This window comes from Papilio machaon, chromosome 9 (genome assembly GCF_912999745.1).
Source record: "Papilio machaon chromosome 9, ilPapMach1.1, whole genome shotgun sequence".
NCBI classification, from domain to species: Eukaryota; Metazoa; Arthropoda; class Insecta; order Lepidoptera; family Papilionidae; genus Papilio; species Papilio machaon.
The window spans coordinates 7,081,490-7,100,361 of NC_059994.1; the positions used below are offsets into that span (position 1 = coordinate 7,081,490).

General features: G+C 33.4%; 1 protein-coding gene across 27 annotated transcripts in view; it reads left to right on the forward strand.

Moving 5' to 3' along the window:
* LOC106712905 (protein tramtrack, beta isoform) overlaps positions 1 to 18,872 on the forward strand; it is a 247,179-nt gene that overhangs the window by 80,182 nt on the left and 148,125 nt on the right. Inside the window, exon 5 of one of the 27 annotated variants that reach the window (XM_045679316.1) lies at positions 18,337 to 18,599. The exons of 24 other annotated variants lie outside the window; for them this stretch is intronic. In XM_045679316.1, the coding sequence (XP_045535272.1) occupies positions 18,337 to 18,584 (248 nt within the window). In that variant the 3' untranslated portion in view covers positions 18,585 to 18,599. Of the gene's footprint in view, positions 1 to 14,935; positions 15,178 to 15,856; positions 16,099 to 18,336; positions 18,600 to 18,872 lie in introns of those variants that run through there. 2 more of the 27 variants (XM_045679334.1, XM_045679335.1) reach the window with 2 other exon arrangements.

Genomic DNA, 18,872 nt, shown 5'->3' on the forward strand with positions numbered 1-18,872 from the left:
TTATAGAAATAATCGTAGCAATGGATTGAAAGCGACGTGGTTTTGTGGCAAAAGACGGATGGGATGTCGCGCTTCCATAGTCACCTGGGAATCTAACATTATCGATGCTAGTAATACCTTTCACTGTCACTAGACTTTTAGATATTTAGATAGGTTATTACGTAATGATTACAAATAGAAAGTAAAGCGGTTACCCATTTTTTTAATAAAACCGTCAAATTTACGTCAAAAGTACTGGAAAATCTAACCTAAAATACGATTTTATTTATTCAATAACTAAAAATCTACGAGTTTCCGCAACTTTTAACTACGGCTAGTAAGTCCTTAGATATAACTTTGTCCGCCATAAAAGTTGCAGCCGCCGACTTGCTGGTACGTAATCTAAAGTTTAACCTAACTGTTTTTTTTCTTGCATTAAATATGATATATTGAAATTAATTAGCATTGTTTTAATATTAAGTAATCGTAGAATACACTAAAGTTTGGAGGTGTTTACTTATACTTTGTTTTTGTTTTCTTCATTAGTTGAGTTCATGTTCATTGACGGAACTGAGCGGCGGAGGCCGGTGCTCCATATTGGGAGCTACAGGTATTACAAGAATAACCGCAGCAGTGGTCCGAAGGCTACCTGGTTCTGCACAAGAAGCAGCCACAAGCCAAGTTGTCGCGCCTCCGTCACAGTTATCGATGACGCCGTCATTTGCTACAACAATGAACATAATCATTAGAAAGTGCAGGGAGGGAAGTGATACAACAAGGATGACAGTCTACTCCTAGTTGTCAACTGTTGATACATTATTTACTTTACATCATACAGTAAAAATTAAAGTGAAAGATTACGTTATTTGTCTTAATTCATTTTGATATACCAAAAGTAAGGTTATTCTTTAACCAAATCCTATTAGTATAAAGCATTTGTATTTACAAGTCGTAACTAAGATGTTAAATGTACGTGACTGACACAGTTTTTTTTTATAAAACACATCTATATGCAGAATGACAAAATTGCAGACGCATCAGAATGAGGAAACAGTCCCACTTTGGAATACATCATCGTCATCAATTTGTTGTTATTGTAAGCGCAGATTTTCATAAGTGATTGTATTTTAGTATTATTAAAATTTATTTGTATGCAGTGAAAACATCATTTAAAAGGAACCCTTTTATGAAGAATCCTTTAGCACGTGTTGGTTTCATTCCTCTTCACTACACTTATAAATTTAGAGGATGTACATTTAGACTTAGCCACTACTTATGTAAGAGTGTTAGGGGTCAAGTTAATACAGTTTGCTATTACTATAGTTTCTAATGTAGCAATTTTTGCAGAGTTTCAATTCCTTGATTCAAAATATGGCAACTCTGTACTTTATAATGGAAGGTACAGATATAATAAGCATTACGAATACAGCGGTGGTCGTAAGATAAAATGGAGGTGTGTAAAGGTTGGCAAGCAGCAGGGCTCGTGTGGATCCAGGGTTGTGACTATAGACGGAGCTATTTTTAATATGACCCCACATAATCATTAAAATCTCTGGAATTTTTTTTTAATTCTCTCTCTGTATTTTGATATAATCATTGTTTTATCGTATCTAATAGTAAATTTATAAATAATAAAATGAACTTTATTTTCAATTAAAATTTTATCATTTTTTAGGTACGAGTAAGAGTAAAATTGGAGAGGAATTGCAATAGAAATTATCCAATCAATTCGGAGAAACATTTCCGATGTTAAATGCGGTATAAATTATAATATTGGTTTATCGTATTTTTCATGATTTATTTCAGGCTTCGTTTACCGTACTTCAAGAAGCGGCAACTGTGTACTTTGTAAAGGAGATTACAGATATAAAAAACAGTATGAATATTCAGATGGTCGAAGGATTAAATGGAAGTGTATAAAGGCGGGAAAGACCCGGGGCGCTTGTAAAGGATACGTTGTCATAGTAGATGGCGCTATTTTCACTACAAGTGGTCACAATCATTGACATATTGTTGCAAAAAATATGCATTGCCGTCGTATTTATTCGTGAAGTACGAAGAGATAATTGATGGTAACAAGGTTAAAAGCCTTCATGTTTTAAGGTTTATTATATTTTTAGAATGTTTTATTTCTATATTTATTGTGATTTTAAGCTATGTTAAGAGTACAAATTGATTTTTTTTTAATATAGTGCATTTATTGCAGCAACAGCACAGTTGATATTTACGACGTCGCGGTACGGCAAGCCAGTGCTTCAATGCGGCAATTATCGATACAACAGGAATAATCGCAGCTGCGGGCCGAAAGTGTTGTGGGTCTGCTGCCGGGTCAGCTCGGGCTGCAGAGCTTCTATCACAACCATTGATAACATTGTCGTCAAGGAGAAATCAATGCATAATCATTGATATACGAACATGACAATTTCTTTTGTTTGGGATTTAGTAAATACTTTAATCCCTTAAAAATAGCCCTCATAGACAAGGAGTCAAGTTAGATTTCTATGTCTAAGTTAGATTTTTATTTGTTCTGTTCTTTAGTACCTGTTACTATAGAAACTGCATGGTACATTCTTGACGCTTACGTACTCCTTAATGTATCTCACCAGGACGGACTTTCATCTTTTTATTATTTGCTTATTACTTACATGTGTGGCATTCTATAAACATTAAACAAATTGTATTTTTTCTGTAAATAGTTTGAATTTTTTTTAAACTAAAAATCTATAACTATCAAAGAGGTTCGTGCATAGGCACATGTTGTCGAAATTTTGATCTTTATTGGCCAAAACCAAGATCGTCATGATAAAAGTAGCTGCGATTTACAAGATGGCGGACAATTGACATGTAGTCGCTATGCCTCTAGTGACCGAATAGACGATTCAAAGTTGTGTGTACGTTGCGCTCGCGACACGATACTCGCGATACAAGCATATATGTAATATATTATTGAAGATTTATATTGGTTTGTGTACGAAGGACCTAAGTCTCAGTGCCAACGCCACCGTGCGCCTCAACAATCTAAAAGATTTTTTTTAAAAGTAACACTCCACCGTCTCAATACTTAAAACAAGTTGCTGCTTTCTATAAATTTTTATTCAAATCGATGAAAACGTCTTTCAGAGCCAATATTTCTAAAAACATGTCATGGAACACCCGCGCTTCAACTGGGTAGGCATCGATACAACTTGGAACAGCGCACCAATAACCCTAAAAAGACCTGGGTTTGCACAAAGAAGAATCTCAAATGCAAAGCCAGGATTACCACCATTGAAGATGTCATTGTGAGGCATCTAAATAATCACACACATAACTAAAATACATTTTGTTGAAATAAGTCTGCTATAGCTGAATTCCCTCATATGATGTAACATTTCTAATAAAATAGTATCAGAGAGCCTTTGTTTTTTTTTCACAAAAAACGTGAGGGCTGACGGTGCTTTAGATACATATCTATACAGTAAAAAATCAAGGAAACATTTTAAATTACATTGATAAAAATATTTCAGGGCCACAATTTTTGACAACACGCTATGGAGGGCCAGTGCTCCAATTAGGAATGTATCGATTCAATTTCCACTATCGCGCCGGACCCAAAATCTCCTGGTTTTGCACCAGGAGGAGGCTCGGATGTAAAGCCAGAATTGTTACCTTTGACAATGACATTATAAAGCGTCTTAATGATCATAACCATAGCTAAAACAAATATTGTTTACTTACTTACTTACTTACTCCGCTGGCGCAGCGACCCAAAGTGGGTCTTGGCCTCCGACACAAGAGATCGCCAGAGTTAATGAAGATTAATTTAAATATTGTTTATACTAAAGTATTTTGATTAACATTTTGCTGTGTTAAATCTTCGTATATCGTCGTATTTCCTCGCCCTAATATACGTATTTGTATAAAAAAACAAAATGCTTTTGTTTTATCATAGAGTATGCGGGGGAGAGGAGAAAGGTAACCCACAGTAACGTTTTTAATTTCAATGATAAAAAATATTTCAGAGCCAAAATTTTGTACGACACGCTATGGAGGGCCCGTGCTTCAGCTAGGAAGGCACCGATTTAACTTGTCCCGTCGCACCGGACTTAAAAAATCCTGGGTTTGCATTAAGAGGAGACTCGGGTGTAAAGCCAGAATTATGACAGTTGAAGATGACATTGTAAAACGTCTAAATAGTCATAATCATAGCTGAAATAAATTTTGTATACAATAAAATATTTTCATTGACATTTTGTTTTGTTTAGTCGTCTGTTACTGTAAAATCCACCGTTTTCAAAATTATTGATTGTTATCTCTAATTGTTCATAGAATATGCTAGTTACGATAATATGTTTTTGTATACTGAGTGTATACAGTGAAAATCCACAGAAACATGTAGAATTACATTAAAAAAAATATTTTAGAGCCTGTATTTCTGACAACACGACATGGACGACCTGTACTTCAACTAGGAAGGTACCGATTCAACTTGGATCCTCGGATTAATGGATCTAAAAGGATGTGGGGTTGCAACAAGAGGAGGCTTCGATGTAAAGCCCGAGTTACTACCATTGATGACGTCATTGTAAAGCGCCTACATTATCATAATCATAACTGAAATAAATATTGTTCACACTAAAATAAGTTGTTTTACATTTTGTTGAGACAACTTTTTTATAACACAAGAAGCCAAAAGAGCGGTTTGCTACCTGAAACAGCAAAAACAGCGTTGTGACCTTTTTCCCGTAGAAATCTGTATTAAGTTAGAAGTTTGCATAAGCGTTGCCTACTATCAAAGGGCAAAGGATAGGATATAGTTGGATGATGTTATACGCTTTTATCTCTACATAGTCTCTCATGCTAAATACATATTCCCTTTTCATCCTTTATTAAAAATGTTGAGAAGGGGGAAGCGTATTACAAGGGGGAAGCGAATTTGGCCTCCGTTATATGTACTTAATAGACTTAACGAGAAAATACTTCCACTTCACGCATGTATTCTGTGTAGTCGGGTATTATTATACCTGTTTAGCGGGCCATTCGTGCAACAGCCACATACTCCTGTTGATTCAACCACCGTCATTGTCTACTGGTGTTCCTGTGCGGCTTTCCGAGCCTTTGAAGATCGCGTACGCTCTTGAGAGAGTAATGTCATGTCTTTCATTATCAATGAACATGTAAAGGAAGACAATAAGTTTTTGTATACAACTGTATACCTAAAACCCACACTAACATTTTAAATTACATTGATAAAAACTATTTTAGAGCCCATATTTCTGACAACACGCTTTGGAGGGCCCGTGCTTCAACTAGGAAGGCACAGATTCAACTTGCACCGCCGCAACGGACTCAAAAACTCCTGGTTTTGCGTCAAGAGGAGACTCGGATGTAAAGCCAGAATTATGACAGTTGAAGATGACTGTAAAACGTCTAAATAATCATAATCATAGCTGAAATAAATTTTGTTTACAATAAAATATTTTCATTGACATTTTGTTTTGTTTAGTCGTCTGTAACTGTAAAATCCACCGTTTTTTAAAATTATTGATTGTTATCTCTAATTGTTCATAGAAAATGCGAGTTATGATAATATGTTTTTGTATTCTGAGTGTATACAGTGAAAATCCACAGAAACATGTTGAATTACATTCAAAAAAATATTTTAGAGCCTTTATTTCTGACAACACGACATGGACGACCTGTGCTTCAACTAGGAAGGTACCGATTCAACTTGGACCCTCGGATTAATGGATCTAAAAGGATGTGGGGTTGCAACAAGAAGAGGCTTGGATGTTAAGCCCGAGTTACTACCATTCATGACGTCATTGTAAAGCGCCTACATTTACATAACCATAGCTGAAATAAATATTGTTTACAATAAAATATTTTGATTTACATTTTATCTTATTAAATCCTCTAATAATGTAAATTCCGCCATTTTAATAATACATATTGATATCTCTATTTTTAATAGTATATATGAGGGATGAAAATATTTTTATGTTTAAAAATGTGTATGTAGTTAAAATCTACTCAAATATTTTTAAATTACATTGATAAAAAAAATATTTCAGTGCCAATATTTCTGACGACTCGCTATGGAGGGCCCGTGCTTCAATTAGGAAAATACCGATTCAATTTGAACCATCGCACAACTGGACCCGTAAAGACATGGTTTTGTACAAGAAGGACTCTCGGATGTAAAGCCAGGGTCACTACCATAGATGAAGTAATTGTAAAGCATCAACTATGGCATAACCATAACTTATATATAAATAAAAAACGTAGACATAAAAATATACAACCTTTAATTTAAATTATTTTTATCTACATTTTGTTGTATTAAGTTCCACTTATACGAGTATGTTTAGCTCTTTTACTTGAAAATTAAGTCAAAATGTATGGTTGCAAATGTCATATATATTGCCTTACCATGGGTTTAAAAACATAGTAAACAAGTGTGTAACGATTCTATGTGGCACTTGGAACTTAACGTAGTAGAGAGAAGCGCTATTTATTTAGAAAATAATATTTTAAAGCAAAACTGTTTGCTAAATCAAAATGTATTAAGAACACGCAAATGACGTAAATTTGATATTCATAATCTCCCCGCCTTATCCCACTAATGTGTCTGCGGACAAGGTTTTACAAACCTTAAAGTTTTGGCTTAATTTTTTACGGCCGACCGCCTGCCCGCCGCCAATCCCACTTGGGAAGAATATACTAAAATTAAATATAATATCAAATAAATAATTCAAAATCACTTCTAAAAACACACCGACAATAAAAATGAGTAATAAAACATTATTATTATTACTCATGATAAAAAAATTATATTCGACAGCAAAAAACTGAGATTATTTGTACAGGCTCTTGCAAATATATAATTTAATTTTATACTGATATTTTCATGCACCCTGTGAATGTTATATAAAGAGTTTGTTTTATGTATATAAGTTATTAAATGAAATCCGTGGTTTATATGTAAATAAAATCTGTTAGACTTTTGGAGATTTTTATTTTTGTCTGTAGAGCCCAAACTAAACAACTATATGCTGAGGTAAGTTGGGTAAAGGTAATCAGTAGTCTTTCATTGTAATATGTTAATACTTTATTAACAGAAAAAAAAACTGATTGGATTGTGAAAATATTCCTACTTTACCTCGGAATGGACTACCTACTATAAACCTTAAATTCAAATTTATTAATTTTAAAAGATATTGTATTCAGTGAGTGAAATCATTTTTTTCAGAGCCGATCGTGTTATGGACGAAACGTGGCAAACCATTACTGCAAGTGTCAGGGCATCGGTTTAACTGTAAACACTCGCACGGTCTGCGAACATATTGGATTTGTAATAAGGCACCACAAGGATGCAAGGTTTCTATTGTCACCTACAATAACGTTATCATACGGACTAAGAATGTTCACAACCATTGTACCGTATCATCTGCCAGTCGATTTGGTATAGACCAACAAATTTAATTATTTTCAACATTAATTGATAACTTTACTAATTCAATAATGGTGGATACGCAAACTACGTAAACCATCTGTTAAAAAACGGGCTGGCTTGACAGTGAAATACCATCTCACAGAAAACAGGTGTTATGTAAGAATTCTGTGTCCGATGTCGTATAAGTACAGTTGAACCTCTATAAGTGAGAGTTATTGTTTGGTCTCTATGGACGACCTCCATAAGCGGGTAACTCAGGTTAGAGAAAAATCTATAATGTTATGGACTCTCGTTTTTCCAGGTTCGATTGTAATTTTGCAGTAAGTAATTTCAGTTGTCTCGCTTTTTTCATTCTCGTCCAAAGGAAGGATAGTAAAAAAAATTACATTTGGAGGAAGAGGAGAGATTTGTATAAGAATTATCAGATTGACAAATGCAAAAAACATATTTTTTTTTTAACTTTACTACACTATATCAAATTATTGAGTAGATTTTAATACTTATAGATATTTAATAAATAATTTCACAAATGGGCGAATTATTTTATTAATTAATTGTTTACGTATACGTTTCTTTTTTAACTTAAAAAAAGCTTAATCTTAAAATAACCAAAGTGATCTAATACTTCATTCTTTCAATAAAGAATCAATTTATACGAAGAGGAACAGTGTTTATCATACACGATGGTTAAATACACTAAAAAACAAACATCGAGGGAAAAAGTTGGTGGCCGGGTGTTTACAGGTATACAAATAAACGCAAAGTACCCGCCGCCGTCATTTACAAAGTTCTTGTCATACATACATACATGTCATACAACATATCCTTGATTTGTGGAGATTTCATTGCGTCACAACGAGTGTTTATTTTTTTTTTCTATTTTTATTTACATAATTTATAAATAGTTTTGTGTAATATTTAATTTTATGTCGTATCTAAGTAGACTTAGACTATCGAAATTGAAAAACGGCATTTTATTTTTTTCAAAATACCTTCTTTCAATTTATATTTGTTTTATGGCTATTTAAGTAGTCCTTTAGCATAGTCTTCTCAAACTTCATCTGTACTAAATGTGGACTAATATATATATAAACAATTGAATATATAAAAAATTGAAAAATTTATGAGTAACAAGTTTATTATGACAGGTAATTTGGAAATGATATTCCTGACGACACGGTTTGGGAATCCGCTATTAGTGATCAATGGTTACCGTTTCAACAAACGCAGTGACAGCAAGGAGCCTTTCATAAAGTGGGTGTGCATCAAAAAGGACCGACATTGCCGCGCCACCGTCACAACTATAGATAACACCATCGTCAAATATAAGAACAACCATAATCACTAACCAAAGCTAAGATGAACTAGGATCATGGTCCTAGTTTATGGTAATAATGAGCACTATGGTCAAAGGCTACACTATTCGTTATAACATAACTAGTCTTAAATTCACGCCACTGTTTGTAAATTTTATGAATTATAATATTTATTATAACTATGTATGCATTTAGTTAATTAAATAGTAAACACAATTCAATTCGTGATTTTTTTTATTGAAATCGCTTCTTCCGAACAGTAATTCACACTCAGAGACGTCAAAGGAGAAATCTATAGTATGTGACAGTAATAATAACCTTATTACTGTCACATACTGTAGATTTCTCCTACTAAAATAACTAAACAGTGATGACTTAATGTTTCTTATAAGTGTGTTAAATTCACTCAAAATGCAAATAAAATAAATTCTTATGTTTCAGATGATATAGAACCAATATTTACTACATCGAGATTTGGGAAGCCGGTAATCCAGATAGGGCAGTACCGCTTCAACAAGAGGAGTGATAGCAAGGGACTCAAGAGCGGCTGGACTTGCGTCAAAGCATCCAACGGCTGTCGCGCCACTATCACCACTGTTGAAAATATTATCGTTAAATACAATAACGACCACAATCATTAACAAGGAATATAAATGCTTAACTTTGTCAATTCAGTAAAGTATGCTTGGTGTGTGTGGTGCTGTTCTCTGAGAAATTATAGCAAATATACTTTGACATCTTTTTTTCTTTTAAATTATCGCCCACCATTTTTTACCAATTTCGTCAAGGTTAAAAAAATGAGGACAATTAAAAAATTTAAAAGAAAAGATTAAAGAATTAAAATAGTCAATTTAGATAGACACAGTATGCTTTGACATATGACTGGTAGCTAAGGTCAATTGAGATACTGAAAAAGGACAATATACGGGGAACTACTAATTTTTGATAATATAGTTGTTAAAAATTTAAATAAAACCTTCACCATGTGTTTGAACTAGAATTAACAAGAATAGGTTATTAATTTGTCGTATAATTGGACTTTAAGAAAAAGCTCTCGTCCAAACCGCATTCACACAGGGAGTGAACACCAACACGGATTTTGGAATGAAAAACTGGTGTCAGTTTTAGCTTTATTAATTACTATTTGTTTAGAAAGGGATGTTAACTATTAGATTGATCTTTACCATGTGTTAGTTCAAAAATTCAACATTTAACAGTTACATCTTTCAGATGATCCAGAACCAATATTTACTACATCGAGATTTGGGAAGCCAGCCATCCAGATAGGGAAGTACCGCTTCAACAAGAGAAGTAATTGCAAAGGACCCAAATGCGGCTGGGTCTGCGCAAGAGTAAGTGTCGGCTGTCGTGCCACCATCTACACTGTTGAAGACGTCATTGTTAAATATAGCAATGAACATAATCATTAAAATCTATCAATAAAACGTGAAAAATCTTACAAATATTGTAAACGCAAAAAATTGTATATTTGGTTTGTTAGAAAGTATGTCCATAACGGGCCAATGGATCTTGCTGTTTGGCATAGATGTAGGACATTTTCTGTAAGATTACGTAGGCATTACGTTTTTTTTTTATTTCGTGAGGATGTAGTCGCGAGTTCGAGAGCGAGCTAGTATACTTATAAAGCTCAACAAACTTATTTGGGCTGGTACTTTGAGCGCTGTTAACTTTTTCACTTAAAACATGTGAAAAATTTGCTCAGAAAATAATAATAGATTGATACATAAGACATGACAGGAATATTATGAGCTATTGTAGTTTAGTTTTTCTTTTGACCACCGAGCTACATATCTGCAGTATCGAATAAGTGACATTTGTGTTGTGATGGAATTAAATGTAAACATGTTTGTAAGTTGATTTTCCTGTATATGAATTAAAAATGAAATAAAATTAATTCTTTCATTCACTATAAAATTCAAATCCTATCTGTATTTGTCAATTATATTTGTCTAAAATAACAAAACAATTCATGTAATGTTTTCATTTGTAGCATTTTTCGGTTTCACCAGCAGCGGCAAGCGATGTCTTGATATAGGCGAGCAGAGATTTACAGTACATCAGAACGAAGGTGTCAAAATTAGATGGAGATGTGTAAAGAAGACAACAGGATGTCCGGCTTTCGTCACTACAATAGACAATGTTATTATACGACTGAGACAACAACATAATCACGATCTCTAATCTTCTGTAGCATATGTGACAAGGGGAAAGGATTTTAAAGGATATTAGGAAAGGATGGGAAGGGAAAGTGAATTTGGCGGGAGAGGGGATGCATAGGAAGAAGTATCCTCTTTACGTGCGTCCTCTTCTTCGTTGATTAAAGGTAGGCAAAGTCTGCTTTTGCGGAAATCTACGGACAATGATTGCCTCGCTATTTAGGCGTATTTCGGTGGCCGTTTGCTCGTTTGCCACCTTTTGATATTAAAAAAGATAGTATTTACAGCATTTTTTTTTTTTTTTATAAAAACCTCTTATTTGATATTTTTGAACTTATTGTGTCACGGTTTGGGTATTCTTTGTTTTTGTTATCATGTTTTTGAAATGTTTCTTTTTCTTCAAATGGCCATTTGCAATTATCTTTGATTTTTAATTACCGGCCTGACGCGGCGTTCACGCCGCTATCACGCGGTATCCACCCTTAGAGACATGGTAACTTTTTAGGTTTAAGTCCGCTAGCAAAAGAAAAGGGATTATTATAGTTTCAGGCGTTTTACCAATATTGTGGCCAGTGTATGGGAATAATTATAAATTTTTGGTTGATTTTTCTTATAATTGTAATAATAATTTTTGTCCTATTTTTACTAAATGCCTGTGTAATAATAAATGTTCAGTTTATTCTATTTTTACGAACAACATCGTTATTTTTTATTAAATTTAATACATTCTTTATTTTACTTTAGTTAATAATAAAATGTTCTATTAATATATCAAATATATACTGTTGTTGATAATTTATTATAGTACTTGTAAATAAAGGTCTCGAAAATTATTTCATGCCTTTTTTATTATTCGAAATTTATATGAAAATCGTATATAACAACACAGACATTTACTGACGTTTAATTACGTGTATTGCTACGTAACTAACGAAATAAAAATAAAGGTTAAATTTTATAATATTCAATAGAACTTATAGAAATCGTCTTTTATACTATCTTTAAAATTATGTTTGAAATTATTAGATTTTTTTTATCGGGGTGAATTATTTTTGTCAACTGTTGAATAATTTTTTTAATGTTTTTTTTTTGCTTTTCTCACTTCTGTGAAAATATTAAGTGATTTTTTTACTAGAATAATAGATAATATTTGTTTATTATTAATTTCGAAATGTTAATATTTCAGCTCTGTTTGTAACAAATCGGAGAGGTAATCTAGTGCTCATCTTGCATGGGGATAGATTTAATAAGGAGAGAGAAAGAAATGGAAAAATCCGATGGCGTTGTGTGAAAAGAAATAAGGGCTGCAAAGCTAGCGCTGTAACATACAAATCTGTAGTTATAGATTACACGCCACATAAATATCATAATTAGAATTAACTAAATCATATCCTTGTCCTTATCCAACTCTACGTAGGGTTGACGCACCAGTTTTCGTCCACCTGATCGATCATCCGTCAATACATTTGACACTCCCTTCTTAATCCTTTTTACGCAATCCATCTATCGCTTATCCCTTCCATGTTTATATTTTAAAATTGCCGATACTAGGAATCTTATTAAATTGTAAAAACATAATTGTTCTTCCAAGAAAGGATTTTCTAATCAAGTCAATCCTTTTTAATATACATCTTATGAGTTATTTATTTTATTTTACATTATATTTTTATAAATTTTATGGAATTTTTTGTCATAAAATGTTTGTTTTATTACGTATTTATGGATCGTAAAGGTGAAATAAAGTTAATAGAACGTTAAAGAGTTTGTATAAAAACTGTTTGGCATAATTATAAAATTTTAATTGACACAAGAAATGTTGTTTTTATCTTTTTTCCTTAAAGGTTAAATGATTGCATAGAATTATGTAAGCCCAAGAAGCGTGCGTTATTTAATTTGACCAATAAATTGAGAGCATTTAGTGCTATAGTTGGCCGTCAAGTAACCTTTACCGAGCGTAGTCATTAAATTAAACTAATTTATTTATGTAAATCCTTTTTTGTATTTGTCTTTGTTAGCTATAAAATATTAGTTTTTGTTTCGGTGTATATAGCGTGTACATTTTTTAAATCCCCGTTCGTGGTGGCCACTGCCTTTATTAGTTATCTTTGTATAGTTAGCTTTTTAAATTCTTTTTAACTATTTTTAACGGTTTATTTACCAAATTATTATACGCTGTTCCTAAATAATATTAAAATGTTATTCTCGAACATGTGTGCAAAATATTGTCACCACCATTCTTAAAAGAAAAAATAGAGGCAACATGTTTTTATACAAATGTTTTGAGTGTGGAAACTCGCTGTTAATTTTGAAACGTTAATGTTACAGCTCACTTCATTATAAATCGCAACGGCAATCAAGTGTTGATCTTACATGGGAATAAATTTAGTAAAGCAAGTGAGAAAGATCAGAAAATCAGATGGCGATGTGTACGGAGGAACAGGGGCTGTAAGTCTTACGCTGTGACGTACAATTCTGAAATTGCACATTACACGCCACACGAATATCATAATTAGAAACCGGAGGTAGCTTAGAACCAGGAGACGGACATAGGATACTTTTATACGTTTCCTCGTGGACGGAGTCAGCTTGATAAGAAAATGAAAACAGACTATAAAAATTAATTATTGAGTTTTATAATATACTAGCTGTCGCCCGCGACTCCGTCCGAGCGGAATTAAAAAACAAAACATAATAAGTAGCCTATGTGTTCTTCCAGTCTGAGCCGTTCTGGAGATACCTTCAAACAAACATCCATCCATTCTTCCGCATTTATAATATTACGAGTCGTAAGATATATAGGTATGCATTAATTAGTTGCTTATGTTATTTTTCATTGTTGACGTTTTTTCTGTTGTCATAATACTGGATTAGAAGTTTCGAAAATTTAATAGTTTTAGTTCTGTTAATACAATGTTTAAATAAAAATAAAATCCTTAAATATATTATCATCGAATATTCCAAACCACTTTATGGGAGTGTATTCACGTTAATTAATTAAGAAACCGGACGATCAAACGTGAGTTAAGCCGTTTCTTAATTAATTAATTATGATGTCTCACGAAAGTTTAAACAATTTAGTGTATTCACATCTTGTAAGTCAAGTTTGGTTTACATCACCTTTCTTTTAGATCACCAAAATCTTTGTATAAAACATATCGTCATCCCTGTCATTATCTTAGACAAAGCACAGATAACAATATGTTTTAAACGTAGATTTTTGTCTCAGAAACCTACGGTTAATCATTGAAAATTACGATATATGTTTTTGTCGTCGATATTGTGAAAAGAAGGTAAATAAGTTGGCATTTTATAACAATGATATGGTGACGTGGTGTTGCATCAAAAGGAACCTGGGCTGCCGGGAGCTGATGATAATGCGGTATGGAAAACTGATGCAGCATTACGATAAAGAAGTGATGTTTTTTTGCAGTATAAGAATATTTACTTTTTCCAAATATCCCCTTCCTCCCTAAACCCATGTCGCCTTCCCATCCTTTCCTTAATATTGTAGAAAGTCATGGGCAGAGAAAGAGTACAGAATTATTAATTGAGGATGTGGAAGTCGTCATAAATACTGTTTTATTGATACATTGATAAATCTAGTTATTATTAAGTTAATTTAGATTAAGTTTATTTATAAATTTCATAGTACAATTTAACACCATTCGTACACAAGGAAATATAAATCTTCGAAACCTAGCGATTTTAGACGCTGAGCGACAAATGCAATACAATGTAATAGTGGTTCGTATACAGCTTGCGTCGCCGACATTTCTATTTGTCATCGCCGAGACTCGTAACCACTAAAGTTGCTGTGGTTTTCAATATATGCCTGTGCTCACAGATTAGACAACTGGCGTTAACGATTCAACGTTACGCGCGCAACTCGATTCTCGCGACGCAACCGTACAATTTTAGTTTCGACGATTTACATTGACGTGTGTACGGAGGGCCTCAGTGTGAAAAATCATAGCTTGCAATCATTAACTTCAAAGAAAATTCTAAATTGTGATTTTTTCTAATTTCAGTTATAAATGTCCTAGGTCAGAAGAAGGGATTGTTAATGATTAAGGGATTTACATATTCTGAATACAGCCCTAACTATTGGTACTGTACGAGGAAGAAAAGTGCTCTGTGTAATGCTAAAGCTCGCACTGACCCGCACGGCGATTTGATATACGTCAAGAACGAACACACACACCCACCGCCTGAGTATCATGTCACCAATACAGGACAATACGTCAAAATATCTTAACACGTTCAATGCCACTAGAATTTTTATTTACTGTGAAAGTTTTGTACTCTTTTCATTCCCATCCTTTTCTCATAAGGATAGGATAGGAAGGTGAAGTGGATTTGACGGAGGAAGGGATGCATACGAACGGGATATATTTTCTTTCTACGTCTTTTCTCATCCGTCGATTAAAGGTAGGCAACTCTGCTGCAAATTGCGGAAGTCTATGGACAGCGGTCGCTTCGCTATTTCGGAGAGTTCAGGCGACAGGTCGCTCTTCTGTCACCTTATAATATAAAAAAAATGTGTTAAAGATAAACTGTAATTAACAAATTTAATATCATTTGAAACTAAGAAACCCTTTAATTATGTACCCTACCCTGTATTTCCAAACCGCTACGACCTAGTGTCCTTCAAGAAGCGAGCGTATCACCTTCTCAAAGGCCGGCAAAGCATTTGCGATCCCTCTGGTATTGCAGATGTCCATGGGCGTCGATGAACACCTTGGTGTTCCCGCTGCTCGTTTGCCCCCTTTTATAAAAAAAAGAAGTTTTAGGCCCTTCGTACACAAGGAAATATGAATCTTCGAAACCTAGGGATTTTAGACGCTAAGCGACATACGCACTCAGTGTGAAAAATCATAGTTTGTAAGCATTATTTTAAATAATATAAGTATTGTGAAAATTCTAAATTGTGATTTTTTTTCTAATTTCAGTTATAAATGTCCTAGGTCAGAGGAAGGGAGTGTTAATGGTTAAGGGATTTACATATTCTGAATACAGCCCTAACTATTGGTACTGTACGAAGAAGAAAAGTGCTCGGTGTAATGCTAAAGCTCGCACTGACCCACACGGCAAATTGACATACATCAAGGATGAACACACACACCCACCGCCCAAGTATCTTGTCACCAAAACAGGAGAATACGTCAAAGTATCTTAACACGTACAATGCCACTAGAATTTTTATTTACAGTGAATGTTTTGTCCTCTTTTGTGAATTTTGAATAGGGAAGTGGATTTGACGGAGGACGGAAGGCATTGGAACGGGATATATTTTCTTTATGTCTTTCCTCATCCGTCGATTAAAGGTAGGCAACGCTGCTGCAAATTAAAGCGGCAGCGGTCGCTTCGTTATTTCGGCGAGTTCAGGTGACGGCTCAGTCGTCTGTCACCTTATCTAATATATAAAATTCTCGCGTCACAGTTTTCGTTGCCGTACTCCTCCGAAACGGCTTGACCGATTCTCATGAAATTTTGTGAGCAGATTCATTAGGTCTGAGAATCGGCCAACATCTATTTTTCATTTTTTTTTTGTTTAACTGCGCGCGGACGGAGTCGCGGGCGACACCTAGTAATGTAATAAAAATGTCTTAAAGAAAAACTGTAATCAACAGAATGTCATTGGAAACTAACAAACCCTTTCATTTGTCGACGTTTAACAAAGTTTAAAAGTATTTTTAAGGTTAATTTGTTGTTTATATTTTTATTTTATTAAGTTAGTAGTGTTTATAGTTGTTCTTTCTAAGCACTAGCTTATATGTGTTTATTTTTTCAAATACCTATTGCAAGTAACTATCTAATAAAATGTATCAATTAAAGTTAATTTTATTGATACGCATCTGAAAAGCTTTTTTATTTATTGAAATACCAAAAAAGGAATATTTTGTTTTATAACTACGTCAGAATTGTAATAATTCTTACGTGGATAAGACCCTTCTTAAAGAGAAAACAAATCAGGTGAATAAGCATTGCAACGGTTGTTCGCGTATTGATTTGAATGATATTCAAGATTTATTTTTTCCAGAGCTGGTTGCTGAGATTATGCGGTCTCATCTGTTGGGCGACACAACAAATATCTTCATCAATGGTCATAAGTTCTTCCGACACTCGCGGTCTTTCGTCGGTAATAGGATCAGATGGACGTGCGCCAAGAAACACAAGTTCAAATGCAAGGCATCCGCTGTAACGATAGATGGCGTTGTCATATCTACCACAGGAGATCATTCGCATAGTTAAATATTTAATTAAAAACATGCACTAGTTTTTCATATAATTTAAAATATACTGCTTGCGCGTTCTTTCGACCACATCATCACTGAACAGTAGGTAGTCGAGCGCTACTTTATTCGTCATATAAAAAATTGTACGTATAATTTGAGGCACAAAGTGCACATTGGCTTTATGCAATTCGGCACAATATATCTGGGATCAAATTCAAAATAAGTGTAAGATGAAGTTATACTGGACCATATTTTCCTAATTTGGGAAAAATATTCTGGTAGGTAACAGTGTGATTTTTAAAATTAAAAAAAATGATGACTAAAGCGTAAAAAATAGGTCGACGAATCAGGAGGTGAGGGAACTTTTACAAAGACCTTTCAATTATAATCAAACATACATACTTTTTGAAAAAACTCTTAATGAATGTACATATATGTTGATAAATGTATTATAAAAGAAAAATTGTTAGGGCACTTACAGTAACAGTAACTAAATAGCGCCCTAGTAGAGATTTCTAAGGCGCCCTCTTTTTATACTCTGACTTGGGGAGGTATAATCGCAGACTTCTGGCGCCCCTTTCTGTCTAGCGACTTGGGCGGTCGCCCAATCGCGCCCTACACTAACGCCGGTCCTGGGCACGCATGTAATATGATACTGAGATTTCTCCAACAGTATGGTAGTTTAGTATAAAATAATAGGATACATTTTGTAAATATATAAATAATTTATTTAACAAGACATTCCTTGTTTTGATGTTGATTTTTTAAATTAAAAATGTTTCGATGTTTTCTAAACGAATATTACCAAAGGAATTTTATCCCAATTTAAAGGGAGAGCTTTCAAATTTTGAAACTAAATGTGATGTAGTTGAACTACTAAAATTTTATTATTATTTTACTTGTATATGTTAAAAATGTTTTTTATATTATTTCTATATTAATCATTACGTTTTAAATAAAAATATATTCTTATTTGGTTATATATGTAGTATTACTAGCAATGGTTGTCGATTTAGGCAAAATATTGTTGTGTCGACCCTACATTGTGTGAGGTAAGGACAGGAAAATAATAATCTTTGATTAATTTTACGAGTACATCAAATACACTTAAGTTGTCTTATTTAGTATAGTTTTACTAAGGGTCTTATTGACCAATAAACGAAATATTCTTCTGACTTATGTAATTTTTACAGTCTGCAAGAAAATAATGATTGGCAATAAGAGTTATCTTCTATCGAACTGTCACGTTTACAATCGTGAACGAAGATCTGGTGATAATTTGTACTGGTATTGTTCATTGTACCACCGAGGCTGTAAAGCTCGCTTGTTGACAACAAGAGACTTCAAAGTGATAGAAGAACGCGACTCCCATTGTCATAATCCACCGCAAATTCAATACGTCAATGGGATGTATCATAAATTTTATGATCATATACTTTGAACTAGTTTAACGAAGATATCTTCCTCTAATCTTTGCATGTTCCCATCAAATATAAATTTATAATATTTGGCTTATAAACCCAGACATAAACCTTAGAGGGTTACGGCGGTGAGTTGTGATGTTTGCTTTTCAATTTAAGATCAGTGTTTTGTTTAAAACATCTCTATTTTTGATATATATTATACATAAATGTAACATTAATTTAAATAAAGTATCCGAATTTAATTTATTTAAATCCAAGTTTTGAGAATAATTAATGAATTAAATAAATGTAATAATGTCAATAAC